The sequence below is a fragment of the Cimex lectularius genome, unplaced genomic scaffold (assembly GCF_000648675.2).
Source record: "Cimex lectularius strain Harlan isolate CLEC.00 unplaced genomic scaffold, Clec_2.1 scaffold75, whole genome shotgun sequence".
Classification (NCBI taxonomy): domain Eukaryota; kingdom Metazoa; phylum Arthropoda; class Insecta; order Hemiptera; family Cimicidae; genus Cimex; species Cimex lectularius.
This window is the reverse complement of record NW_019392758.1, coordinates 563,247-577,762: the sequence shown is the minus strand read 5'-3', so window position 1 is coordinate 577,762 and position 14,516 is coordinate 563,247. Positions and strand designations below refer to the sequence as shown.

The 14,516-nt window shown below is 33.1% G+C and overlaps 3 protein-coding genes across 3 annotated transcripts; 1 reads left to right on the top strand and 2 right to left on the bottom strand.

Annotated features, from left to right (window-relative positions):
• Positions 1-341: 341 nt before the first annotated feature.
• On the bottom strand, positions 342-4,607 carry LOC106661173 (membrane-associated protein Hem). Its single transcript, XM_014384414.2, has one exon. It carries the CDS (start codon positions 4,162-4,164, stop codon positions 802-804), a length of 3,363 nt encoding a protein of 1,120 aa, XP_014239900.1. The 5' UTR covers positions 4,165-4,607; the 3' UTR covers positions 342-801.
• Positions 4,608-7,852: 3,245 nt separating this feature from the next.
• LOC106661123 (deoxyribose-phosphate aldolase) lies at positions 7,853-9,566 on the top strand. Its single transcript, XM_014384335.2, has 6 exons — positions 7,853-8,004; positions 8,154-8,350; positions 8,410-8,581; positions 8,643-8,933; positions 9,036-9,121; positions 9,180-9,566. Exons 1-6 carry the CDS (start codon positions 7,962-7,964, stop codon positions 9,384-9,386), a joined length of 996 nt encoding a protein of 331 aa, XP_014239821.1. The 5' UTR covers positions 7,853-7,961; the 3' UTR covers positions 9,387-9,566.
• Positions 9,549-14,255, bottom strand: LOC106661125 (homeobox protein 2). Its single transcript, XM_014384337.1, has 8 exons — positions 14,171-14,255; positions 13,960-14,116; positions 10,530-10,700; positions 10,179-10,456; positions 10,082-10,117; positions 9,888-10,014; positions 9,767-9,828; positions 9,549-9,692 (listed from the first exon to the last, which is right to left on the bottom strand). The coding sequence occupies exons 1-8, from the start codon at positions 14,222-14,224 to the stop codon at positions 9,588-9,590; spliced, it is 990 nt and encodes a 329-aa protein (XP_014239823.1). The 5' UTR covers positions 14,225-14,255; the 3' UTR covers positions 9,549-9,587.
• Positions 14,256-14,516: the final 261 nt, after the last annotated feature.

Genomic DNA, 14,516 nt, shown 5'->3' with positions numbered 1-14,516 from the left:
TTTCAGAAAATTAAAATGTTTTCTGGGTGCAGTTAGACCATAATTAATAATGCAATTATATGGGGCGTTGGTGCTGCAACAATTTAGGCGTTGACATGGTACTCATTACTGTAAAGAAAAGGTCCCGGGTTCAAATCCAGTGGCGAATCCGACATACTTACAAATGGGTTTTATAACCTCTGCTGTTGTTTAAAAAAAAAAATTAATTAAATAAAATAAAAAACCAGGTTGAGTAGAAAAAATAATATTCTCAAGATATTGAAAATATTTATTTTACATTTAATTATAGTAAAATACAATACATAGACCTGAGTATTATTGTATGAAGGTACAAATACAACTGAAGAGTAAAATTGTCTTTTTATTTAGGAATCCTTTTTTTACATCCAGCTCATATAAATGTAATACAAAGTTTTCTAAATAGTGTAAGGCTGTCTAAAGTTTATACATTATTAGATTATCACAATATTATTTTACAAATAAATGTTTATTGCTTTGTATGCTAATTATGATAGAATAAAATTAAAGCCTTTTAAAACATAAACATATAGCATCCTAATTTAAGAAACAACCATAAATACTAAAATAATATTCAATTATGGATTGTAGCATTACTTGGAGCAACTAACTAAATCATTTTATATCATAAACAATAAAAATTCCTATTAAATTGATTACCACGAATATAACTATAAATAAATAATAGAACTACTTGATTAATAAATATACAACAGAGTATGTACAAGATCTTAGGACTCATGTGGGCCATAAATCAATAATAGATTGATATTTTGCACTAAGTTATGCCTGGGACTGTTCTTGTTTGTAGACAGCGTGATAAGCATTCCTGATGAGTGCATATGGAAAACAAGATTCTAAAAGATCCATTGTTAAAAATGGCGATTCTTGTACAATCAAATCGAGCAAAAGGTAAACAGATTCTCGGTTTTTGGTCAGATCTTTATCTGCTTCTTGTCCTAAACGTAGTAGACTTGAAGATGCCAAGGCGAGGAACTCTTTCATTCTGTCTTCAATATCTCCCTGACCACATATTGTAAATAGTGCACCGAATATGTTGTTGATAGCAGCAGCCATGCAGTGGATGTTGTTTGCATGGCCTTCTAAGGATGCTTTGTATAAAGAATTTTCATGTTTGGCAAGTTTTGGTATGGACACAGCGATAAATACCATTAAAAGGCAGGCTAAAAGGTGTTCATCTTCTTCGACCTCACTTTTTTGACTTTTGAGCTGTGAAGCCAAAGTTGGATCAACTTTGCATGCTAATCCTGCTGCTGATGCCATTTCACTTATGACGCTTGTATCGCATGCTGGTAAATGTTGGCAAAAATCTAAAATGGAAGTGAGCAAAAATGGAATTCTCTCTCCTAAGACATCGACTAAAGCTTCTTGCGCTAGTTGTCTAAAACAGAGTATAACTCCTATAATTGTCATCCTTTGTAGTACATTATCAACATTAAGCAGTTTTTTGAATTGTTCTTTCATTATTTCTGGTTTATCAAAATGTGTTCTTAGAGCTATAAGGACTTCTTTATTGCTTGCAACCAATTTTTTAAGCTCTTGTACTTGGCATGCAATATGCCACATCAGGGTCTCATTGAGCAACTTCATTCCGTATGGTCCAATTAGCTCAGCTAAAGCTCTGAGCTCATTCATATCAGAAAATTCTACAGCGCTAAAAGGCATTGTACCTTCTGCTGTCAAACTCACAAATGCTTTTTGGTTCATTGAGAAACATATGCTCCCAGCGCTTATTCTTCGCAACAGAATATCAGAGTACCAATGTGTGTACAGAGCTGCTACTGTTTTTTCACCATGGCTATCCATCTGCTGAGTCTGCTGCAATAGAGTATTATTGAACACTCTAGTTATATCGATGTGCACGTAATTTTCTACTGTTTGGAGAACATTCATATAGGCTCGGACACTTGCCAAAAGTTCAGTCGGTTTAGCAATTTCATTGGTGTCAGGATCAAACATAGCCATCGCGACAAATGATCGAGAAAATCGATTTTCCAAATGGATGCGCAAATATTCTCTGGGAGCGAAGGAGTACTCCCAAACTTTAATTTCCGCACAGTAATTAAGCGAGTAACACAGTTCAGTCAATGTCATGTGAAGTTTATCCATATGTGTCATTACTTCTCGAGTTTTTCTGTAACTTTCAACGCCAGGTTTTTCAATTTCTGGAATGTTTTTTTTATTTTTGTCTTTGTTCTTTCGAGTTACAACTTGAGATATAATTAGTACACAACATTTCGGTAATAACTTATCACTCATAGAGCATTGGTTATCACATATTTCTGTTATTATATTCTTCGCTTCTTTCGCCATTTCTTCTAAGAATATACTAACAATAGAAAGACTCCTTTCTCTTATATGATGTCTCTCTTCAGGGCATAAATCATGAGTACAGCTCTGGAAGTGATTGCATATCAAAGGAAATGCGATAATATATCGGATCTGTCTTGGAAATTCTAAACAAAAGTGGAACTGATCTTCAAAGATTTTATTGTAAAAGCAAAAGATTGAAAGGTCTGATGTTTCAACTAAAATTTCATCTAAATAGTCCACCATTTTTGTATGGAAAATGATATTATCGAGTAACGAGGCTAAATCTCTTTTCTCTACTAATGATAAAGGAGCTTTTGCAACAGAAGTGGTTGCCTGTAGTCTAAACCAGTCAATTCTTAGGGCAAGAAAATCAAAATCTTCATTATCCTCAACCTGTTTAATAGAAAGGCTTGCAATTGTACTCCACAAATAGGACAAAATTGTACTTTCGTCTTCTGGGCAGACAGCCAGATTTTGCATCATCTGGTTCAAAGCAATCGCATCGAAACCGCTCAAGTATTGCACATAATATCTTTGAATGACCTGACTGTATTTTCTAACCAAGCTTCTGAGCTCTTCCATGTGAAATAACAACTCAGCAAGCTGCCGATCGAGAAGGTCATCTGTATTTTTACCCTTGACTTTTTGAAGAGGTGGATTTTCATTGTGTCGTAAAAGCCAGTAAATTTCATCTTTTGCAAAACTCAAACCCATAAAAATAAGTAGTGCTTTTGGACCCAGAAGACCTGGTTGGTCAGACAGAATCAAGCCTAATTCTTTTAAAGCTGTTCTTAAAAACTTCCTTCTTTCACTGTGTATGTAAGATGCATGCTGCACAGCTACATTATAGTATTCTTTAACTTCAGAAATTTTCTTACTGTAGCCTTTTATAGAATCAAACATTGTTTGAATGTAAGAATGAATATAAATGACTTCGTCTCTAAATAAAGCAATGACCCAGCTTGATTGTAGTGCGCTGTTCCACATCTGACGACTCTGTTCTTGATTTAGACACTGGTGGCATAGCAAAAAGCCAAAAATGATCCATTTATCCATAGACTCCAATGATAAATATTCACATGACATAGTATCGCTCTGCAACGGCTTCAGCAGCTGGCCTGGGTTCCCAACAAGGCTGAGTTTTTGATCTGACCTCCACTGATCCGCTGTTAAATTCCTGCTAGTATAAATTGGCGACAGAGACATCAATGCAGAATATAAAAGTTTTGTGTGAGGAACAAATTCCTCAGACAATTTTTTAAGAGGGGGATCGTACTCCATGATCATCAGACCAAGCCTAGGGAAGCTCGGGTCGCTCTTGCTGTGAAGCATTTCATGAGCGGCATTGAAGAGGCCTAAAACTGCCTTGCGGTCTTCAACTCTTGAAAGCAAGACCATCAGCGAAACATACGTCGTACAAAGGTCGAGATATCCCTTCGTCAACTCAAAATTGAGCGTTATATCAAGGTGCAATTGGCATGTATCCATTGTCGTCAACAACAAGCACACATTATCTTTAAAGTCCAAAAGATCGACGAAAGTATAATAATAAAGGGACAACGACTTTATTATCTCATTCCTAATCCCATTGATAGCCTGTAGGCTTTTAACATCGATGTTTGGAAATTTTTTGACAATGTTTTTTATAGCAGACTCTAAATTCTTGTCGGAAAGGAAGCCTGGCTTGGATTTAGCATCTCCACACGCTTTCTTAATATTGTAGATCCGAGTCAGCATTCCGATACCCCTGTCGTTGATCAATATGAGCTTCTCGGCAAGCTTTGTCGGACTAGACATTACAGACCGTGACATTTTCCTGTGATTTTCTTTAATTAAGAGAAAGAGCAAAACAGAGATACCGCCCTGTATACACACCAATTTTTTTTTCTCCCTGGCTCACTTTATCAATTATTTAATGTCAATTTCAGGCATACAGAACAAGTTTACCACTGTGATCGGCCATCGTAGCAAGTGTTTTTTTTAAATCCAAGCCATAATTTAATAAAAACAAAGAAGCTTAATCCAAAGTAGCAGTTACCGGTAGTTCTTTCCTGGATTATGCACTCCTTGATAACCAAGTAGTCTGTGTACGTCAAATGCTCACAAATGTCAGAAACACACTTAAAATTGTTGTCCAATTTAAATTACAATTAAAACCAAAGAAAACACGTTAGTAAACAAGTAGGTTACATGAAATTTCCAGCAAAACTACAAAAGTGTTCGGCCTTGAAAGTTCCTGACTACACCCACCAGAAGGAGGAAATGATTCATCAAGTGTCTCCCTCTGCATTGCTACTGCGCCTTGTATAAATGTAATTCTCTGTACAAAAAAGCAGCACTCTTCGTTGCTTGAATAAGCCAAAAATTAAACAATTAAATAGTCAATATTGTCAAACTTGAATATATCATTATTTAAAAAAAAGCTCCCAAGTGATTATCACAGGTTCTCAGCTAGAAAAAATTGAAATGAATACCAAACATGCGACACATGAATACTTTAGACCTGGTATCGCACTATTTTTCCAATTTTATGTGATAATCTTGTTCCTTGTCTTGTGAAAATATTTTATCCCATCTACTATTGGGTTGTCCGGAAAATAATGCAGGATTTTAAGTTTTCATTAAAAAAAATCTATATAAAATATTCTGTTTACGTTTACAGGATTNATGGGAAATTATTTTGATTAAAGAACATTGCTTTAAAGTAACTAGTTTCTTTTTTTTTGTTTAATACCAAAATCCTGCATTATTTTCCGGACAACCCAATATATTTAGGGTGGGCTTCTCAAACTTTGGTCTGCCGACCTCTAACTAGGTGGTCCAAGGTGAACAAGAAAAATTAAAATTTATTTATTTTAAAGGTACAAATAGGGGTTTATGCCCTCTTACATGTACTTATATTAGAAATAAATTAAGTTTTATAAGCATAATAAAATAATAATAACAGCAATAAAAATAATAAAACATATAAATGTGGTGATTAGTGACCGTTAATCGATGATTATTCAGAGATCATGAGATGCGGACTGGTGTGATGTAGTTTTCAGAAAAACATTTTCTTTATCGTGCCAACGTTTCGATCTTTATTGAGATCATCTTCAGGGCCTGATCATCTTCAGTAGAAATACTTTGATTGAATATAAAAAATATATTTTGCATTGTATAAATTCACTTTTTTTCCACATCCTACATCTATTTGTTAAATTGAAACAATGTTTGTAAATCCCAGGCTCTGAAGTTGATCTCAATAAAAATCAAAACGTTGGCACGATAAAGAAAATGTTTTTCTGAAACCTACATCACACCAGACCGCATCTCACGATCTCTGAATAATCAATAAAACATATAATAAAATATACAAAACAAAAATGACAATTTCATTTCAACCGATACCTAACATAAAGATTCATTAATTGAAAGAAGTTATTTGGTCAATCGGACCACGAAATATAATGGAATGACAATAGTATATTTTTAAATATACATTATTTATAATTGAATGATGAAACCACATTATGAAAGAAAAGCAGAATGAGAAAAAAAGGAAACGGGAAGAAGAAAATGAAAAGGGAATAAAAGGAGATGATTCATGTAGTTTTTAAAAATTCAGATGCCATGGACAATCAAGCTAGCGAAGAAGCAGTACGTGAATTGACCCTGCAATTCTGAAGGATAAGGCCAAAGGTTTAGAAGATTGTTGAAGGCTTGGGATATGATTGGTGCTCTTGGATAAGGAATGAGGGAAAATAGTTGATAAATATTGAGGACATTTATTTGATTTAATTTTATATATATAAAGTGTGTGGTGTTTAGTGACCATGAGTTAATGATTCTTTGGAGATTACGAGTACAAATACTTTGATTGAGCCTAAACTTTCTAGCATTGTATAAATTCATGTTTTCACATCCTACATATATTTGTATAATTTAAACAATGTTTATAAATCTCAGGCCTGAAGATGATCTCAATAAAGATTGAAACGGCATGATAAAGAAAATGTTTTTCTAAAACCTACATCACACCAGACCACATTTCACAATCTCCAAATAATTAATATATATTAAAACTCTAAGTTTATAAGTGTTTAGAATGTTAAGGTAGCTGAAGGCATTAATGTAGGATGAAATATTCCTTGGTTTAAGATCAGTATCTAATGCAGCAAGCAATTTACAGAAATCATTAAATAAGAAACTATTTACTAAATAAGTGGTGCAAGTGTTATTGCTGATGCCAGAGAAACTTATAAAACTTTGTATATTGAACAGTTTAACAATTTTCATGTGATTATTGAGCCTTTTACAGTTTAACCAATATAATTTTTCCCATTCAAAATTTAATGTCATATTAATTTTTTTAAATAATATTAGATAAAAATAGCATATGTTTTATAATCTAATAATGAAATAATTTTACTATTAAGGCATAAGAAGATTTTTGTGCCAAAAAAGTAATGAATAATGGATAAAAAATAATCAGTAGTTATGTCATTTTAATAAATTTTATGATTGCAATTTGTATATTGATATATTAGCCTTTTATTGTTTAATCAATGTTACGTTCTTAGCTTTAGCTTGTCTTCGGCATTAATTTGTGTTTTTATGCCTTAAAAATATAATAAAAAATAACTATATTGGATGTGATCTAATAATTAAAAGTAATTACAATTTGTATGCAAAAAGTAACACATGACAGTCAAATAGGAAGTAATAACATAATTTACTAAATTAGTGGTACAATTGTTATTGCTGATGCCTGTAAAACTTATAAACAGATTTGCAACTTGATGTGATTATCTAGCATTTTACAGTTTCAATATAATTTTTCCAATTTTTCATTTAATATTAAATAAAAAATAGCATATGTTTTATAATTGAATAGAGAAATAATTTTACAATTAAGGCACAAGAAGATTTTTGCAAGAATGCAATTGTATATTGATATAATAGCTGTTTATTATTAAATCAATTTTAATTTCTTAACTTTAGCTTCAACTCTTGAATTATTTTGTATTTTATTGCATTTAAAAATTTAACAAAAAATTATATTGCACGTGATCTAACAATTAAAATTAATTGAACTTTGTGTGCAAAAAAGTAACTTATGACAGACAAATATAAAGTAATAACTTCACTCACTCAACATTTGTTGGCAGTTCCACTACAATTTTTGCAATTATACTTTATAGTTATTATTTCAAGCTAAAGTTCACAATGCACTAACTTAATAATAATGAGAATACCAGAAAATAACATAATTTAACTAAATAAGTGGTATTGCTGATGCCAGTGAAACTTATAAACTTCTGTGTATTGAACTGTTTGTTGTCATTTTATATTTAATGCTTGATTTCTGGTATTCTCATTATAATTAAGTTTGTGCATTGTGAACTTTAGTTTGAAATAATAACTATAAAGTACAAAAATTGGAACTGTCAACAAATGTTGAATGAGTGTTCCAATTGCCAGTCACTATGGACGACCTCTAGGATTTGGTTCAGGAATGTTTTGTTCTTTTCTGTTTACTAGCTGATAAGACTGATATCTGAAATGAAAAATTCATAAGAATTTGATGTTATTTTGATCCAATATCTATGATTTCTAGCTAAAAAATGATTGAAGATTTGAATGAAAATAACAAGGAAACCATATTGGGTGATTATATATTTATTTTTTTAAAACTTAAGCATGTAGTTATAATCCTACAATTACAATAAGTGATACCATTTTATATAAATAAAAGTAATAATATACAAATCCAGATTATATTTAGAATGGTGCTTATAGTTTATTATTTTGTTTAGATACTTCATGGTCGTGGACACAAAAGGTTTTTATAAACGAAACTTATGTCAGAAACAGTGTAAAACAGATTACAGACACTCCACCTTTTTTGAATGAATGTGAGGCAGCTTGGCTGCTTAAGGCTGTGTCCTGTGTCGATCTGACAACCCTCGCCGGTGATGACACGTTTACAAATGTTTCAAGGCTGTGTGTTAAAGTATGAAATCATTGTTCAAATCATGATTAGGAACGATTGAAATCTTTATATTCACACAGGCAACAAGACCTATTTCGGAAGAGATAATCCAAGGGTTAGCGGAGAAGTTTGGCGATGATTGTGAATCTTTGAACAGAATAAAAACGGCTGCTGTTTGCGTGTATCCCGCTAGAGTGGACGATGCTGTCTCTCAGTTGAAACGTCTCAATGTCGACATGCCTGTTGCCTCTGGTAAAAAATCACCTATCATAGTAATCCAAAATACAAATTGTAATTTTGTTTTGCTTTTAAGTTGCAACAGGGTTTCCTAGTGGTCAATATCCGTTGAACACACGTCTAGATGAGATCAGGTTCTGTGTGGCGCAAGGTGCCAAAGAGATAGACGTTGTTCTTGATCGGAGCCTCGTACTTGCGCACAAATGGGATCATCTCTACAGTGAAGTCAAGGAGATGAAAAACGCATGCCAACAAAGTCACCTCAAGACAATTTTGGCCGTCGGTGAATGCGGCTCATTTGAGAATATTTATAAAGCGTCAATGGTTGCCATGTTAGCAGGATCTGACTTCATTAAAACTTCTACTGGTAAAATGCTATCTTAAGTTTTCTTGCAATTATTTAAGACACAAGTTATCGCAATATACATATTTGTTATAAAAATGATAAATAATAAGATTTTAATTTAAGGCAAGGAATCTGTGAATGCCACTCTTCCCGTGGGCATTGTTATGTGTCGTGCCATTAGAAACTATTTTGAGAAAACTGGTAGAAAGGTACATTGATTTATATATCTGTGTTGCAATAAATTCTAACAGTTCTCTTTTATTTCAGGTTGGTCTGAAACCAGCTGGTGGTTTGAAGACAAACACTGATGCAATCAACTGGCTTATGCTTGTCAAAACCGAACTTGGAGATGACTGGCTTGACCCGAGACTTTTTAGAATTGGAGCCTCCAGTTTGCTACAAAGCATCGAAGAACGATTGCATAAGATTGCTTTTAACGAAGTGCCTCTATTAGATAAATACAAGTCTGTGTAGCTATTGAAAACATATTTTGTACTAAAAATAAATATTTTTTTGGGAAAAAAATATATGATGATAAATATAATATTTATATAAATTTTTGAAAAACAATTATATTTCTACATGATTTTGTATAATTATTAATAAATGTAGTAAAATAATAATTTATTTCTGTATTGAATAAATTATCTATCTTGACATTACATTTTTCTTGTTTTAACCCCTTGAAGGAGATGATTGAAAGAAATAATTCATGTTATCCCTTCCATTATTTCTATTTCCATGACCCGGTCTAGAGTTCAAGTTCCAATCTTCGCAATTCTAAAATTTCAAAAATTATAAATTTGTATTGTTGAGTTTTTTCAATTTTATAATGTATATATTGTGTGAATTACCCTTCTTCCTTTTTCTTCTAAACACATGGCAAATGTTTTTGTTGTTTCGCATTGTCCACTATCTGAAATTGAATATTTAATTACTTCATCAGTTCAATAATTGCTAAATTTTTTTCACAACCTCTATCTAAATTTTCAAAACATTCATGAATAGAATCCTGTATAAATTCCTTCAATTCAGGATCTCTTATTCTTCTTGTAAGAGTGTTAATAACACTAGCCTTATCGACATGTGAGTTGTCGTTAACCTGAAGTAGTGATAATGATAAAAATCTATCTTGAAATAAATTTTGTCTCAAATTATAAAAAAGTTACCATTTTCATCTGACGGAACATGCAATGTATGATACACTGTAACAAAACAAAAGTTAATATAAAATATCATCGAAATATTGAAATTTATAGAGCATACAGGTTCAACGTCTTCTAATGGTGAGGACCCGTGTTGCCGGTTTGAATTATTATAGCTGTTCCCGTTGTTCCCTGAGCTAAAGTGGCTATGATGTGCTGAGATGGGATTGTAGCCAAAATCGTGCTTTTGCCCACCCCTTTGTCCATGATTTTTATCGTCTTTGTCCCTTTGTGAGAAATAAGGTCTGTCCCTTGAATTGCCCGAGCCTGAATGCTTATTTTTTGAGTTTTGATCAGACCAGCTGTCATCGTAGTCTTCATCATCTCCATTGTATTTATCTAGTATGATAATTTTTCCCCTCCAAGATCAATTTGGTTTTATTTATTATGAACCAGATTTAAAAATATATACCTCGCTGATTCTTTCTTCTTCCATCATTTCTACCTCCATGATTGTGTCCATGACCACCTCTGTTTTGCTCCTTTCTTTTATTATTACCAGAATCATGGCCACCACTGTCACCATGATCGTCGTCGTCATCATCATCATCGTCGTCGTCATCTTCATCACTCCCATAATGACCTTTAATGTACATTAAAATTCCAATTATTAAAAGTAATTTAACAATTTATAATGTACAATGTATTGTGTAGAAGATGTACAGATTTTTTGTCAATTCATCAGAAAATTTAAAAGGAACAGTACCCGTTCGTTTTTTGAGTACTGAATTTTAATATAATTTTAGAATAAATTCATGATCAGTAATGACATTATTAATGTGGAACATCGTGTACTCGCTATTGTATTTAACCCCCCCGCTCAACCAAGCTTCTCAGTTCATTTTTTCATTATGTATTCAATTTTTTATTGTTTAAAACTTGTATATAGAATTAAAACGAAAGAAAGTTTTACATTGATTTTATACTAAGCTGGATCATAGAGTTACCAATATATGCAAACTGAAATTCTCACCTTGGGCGAAAAAAAGCGTGAATTCGTTAATTTTCAGTGTAAATTAGTAATTATCAGTAATAAAGAAGTCTTTTTCCTTAAGGCCTTTTCCTTATTCGGGCTCTAATTAAGGACAGAAGAAAGCTTTAGAAATTTCCATGCGTTCAAAGTCTAAATTGCTACTTGGCGACATGGTTTATTGAGTTTTTTGACAGTACATTTTATATTTTTCTTTATTTCTGACTTGTACTTAGTCGCCCGATTTTCGTTTGAGGTAGCCAAGGTTCAAAAGAGTGTTCGTTTTAATATAGTCATTAGTAATAAAAAATAGGTTATTGTGTTATGTTTGGGATGGCTGAAGTCATGATAAATAACTATGGTAAATCCATTATATTTCGTGGTTTATTGACCAAATTACTTCTTTTAATAAATTAATCTTTTTATGTAAGGTTTGTGTTGAAATGAAAAAGCTAAGGCGACGAGCGGGATTCGAACCCATGGTGGTAGAGCAGCGGCGTATTTAGCCGAAGGTCTTGGGGTTCGAATCCCGCTCGTGGCACTAACTTTTTCATTTCAATAAAAACCTTACATAGAAAGACTATGATAAATATTTTCTTCTAAACCTCTGTCAAACTTTAGCCTGAAAAATGTTTTTTGGAAACATTTTTACGACATGCTAATGTATTAATTACTCCGTTGTGCTCTGTCGGTTTTTCCTGGATACGTTATGCATTCAATTTGTCTACTTTCTGCACTTTCAGGATGTCTTTTCAACTTATACAATCCAGCTCACAGATCCCCACAGATTTAATTATAAATCTTAATTTTATTCGACTAATAACAACAATATAATAACAAACATTAACTGTCAACTCAAAAAACAGAAAAAAAATTGAGTAAAATGACCTTTTTCTTTATCATTATTGGACAAGAAGAATTTTCTTAGAGTATCAGATTATAATAAAACAACAGCAATTGTTTTGGGAAATGTGAATACGTCTTGCCCAAAACTTTGGCTTTGATGGAAACTCCAGTTTGTCTAAAGTTTGAACGCTGTTGTTGTTTTAATGACATCGCCAAGCCTTGTATTTATGGGTAAACAATTATTTGTAAATATCTGCAATATCAATTTAGTACTTTCTTCCCCTTCAGAAACTCTTTGGCGACGAGAAACCCCCCAAAACCTGACCTTTATAGAAAAGTTATTATTAAATGATTTCAATATTTACGGGAAAATAAGTGCTATAAGATACTCAATTTCCGACCTTCATTTGCTAAAAAACCCCCCTAGTAATGCACATCGAAACTTAAATCAAATTAATTCTATTTGTCTCCAAAACAATTTTGTCAAAGCACCCAATTACAAGGTTCATAAACATAACCAGACCCCAGAACCCTATAAAACCAATGATCATCACTAGAAACACGAATTATCCCAAAAATCAGCAAAAACCACAAGTTTAGCCGATGGAAACGTGAGAACCTTTTGATTTCGAAATCCCCGATGTACCTCGAAGTCAGACAGAATCTACGAAAAATCATTTGTTATGCATAACTCAATTAGGAACAAAAAATTTCAAATAGTGAATTTACACTCTGTCACCCTCACTTTTTGAGGATGTCACTGTTTGTGTAATGGGGCGCATTGGAATGCTGGGTGGGGGATGGTCGAAGGAGGGGAGATGTTGGACTGGAGCTGGAGAAGAGAGGTCAGGTGTGTTCCAGACTCGTCAACGTTTGCTTAAGCGTAAAATACCTTAATTGAGTTACCACAGGGTGAGTTGGGCGATTACACTGTAACGTGGTTGTAGACTGGAATTAGGGAACGTCTTGGTTTCATTTGTAATAACTTTGGTTTAGATTGTATATATATATTTATGTCTTGTAAATACATTATGTTTTAGTTGGTTTATTTTAGCGAGTGTGTTTTATTTGTTTCATTTTAATTCCCCAGTACCCATCATTATCCCCGGTTAAGAAGTGTTGGATGTTTGTTTGTCGTGCCGTCGAAGGACCGACGTCACAACTCTACGGGAAATGAATTACCATGCTTTATTGATGGAATATGTATCAAAGTATAAAATAGGAATAGATTTGCCTATGTAGAAAGTTTATTATGAATAAAGTCTAACTGACTATTCAACCTTCTAATATCATCTAATCCCAAAAGTAAATGGAATTTATCATGAAAATTAAACAAAAATAATTTTACTTTGTTTTTATTCCTTTTTGTAAATGATGGTTCTACTCACAGATTTGTTTACAACACATCTATGAGTAGATCCATCATTAAAAAACAGCGCATGCTCACCCCATCTTCATAATTTCAATTGTTTTCGTTATGTAAATGGATAGTTCAGTACATCACTCCCTCGAAGTTCCATGTGCAGTGGTGACATCGAAAAGATTCCTTTTTACACAGTTTTCAAAACAATCAAGACCAATGAACTTTTTTTTATAAAGCATCGGGTTCATCATGTATCAATCAGTAATCTAGTTTTCTCCTCTGGATCAATAAAGTATGGAAATTTGTTTCCCGGAGATTGTCGATTCATTATTTAGAATTTGTTGTTCCTAATTGAGTTAACCCTAAAAAATGATTTTTTCTGGATTCTGTCTGATTATATTAGGTGAGATGCTCATTGGTGTTGGTTTGAAGGAGTTCTTTATCTGAAAGTTACTGGCCAATTTGATACAATATTTTTACTAATTTAAGTCCCCAAAATTCTTTTTGTTCAGTGTCAGAAGTTATAACAAGGAGACGTTTAGGTACAATTACATGCAGTCAAATAAAAAATTACGTCATACTTTGTGTTTATAAAGTAACTTCTGAGATTGATTTATTTTCAGTGTTTAACGGATTGAAATGAACATATATTGAGTGTTATACCTTTCTGAGAGTTATGGTCTCTGTGGTTGTTGTACCTGTTACCCTTCCACCTATTTCTGTGACCGTTCTGATCCTCTTCCATCCTGAGGCAGCTCCTTACGATGTCCTCGTACTCTTCTATCGTCTTGCCGTCGTTTTCCGACCTACATTTTAAACACTTTTCAAAGGGTTAATTTCGCTTGTACAAAACAGTTCTCTTCTTGACGTTTACCTCGGTGATGACTATCACCAGCGAGGCAGTTGTAAGTATCAGAAACAATTTCATGTCTCCTTGAGGTCTGCCGACGTTCAAAAAAGCGTCGCAGTCGAATCTGCCTTTTATACAGAGGATGCGGGTTTGATTGACTTGACGGCCAATCCGGCAATTAACGTCAGAAATTTTGGCGAAGGATGAAAAGGTAGGAACTGTATAATTTTGCGAACAATGAAATTATCAGAACGTGTAATGAAGGAGCGTAATAGTCCATCTGGTAATCCTTAAAGCGAAATCAGTGGTGTTCCAATATTTTTTACGCCATTAATAAAGTACTTTTTATACCGTGAGATCGAACAGCAAT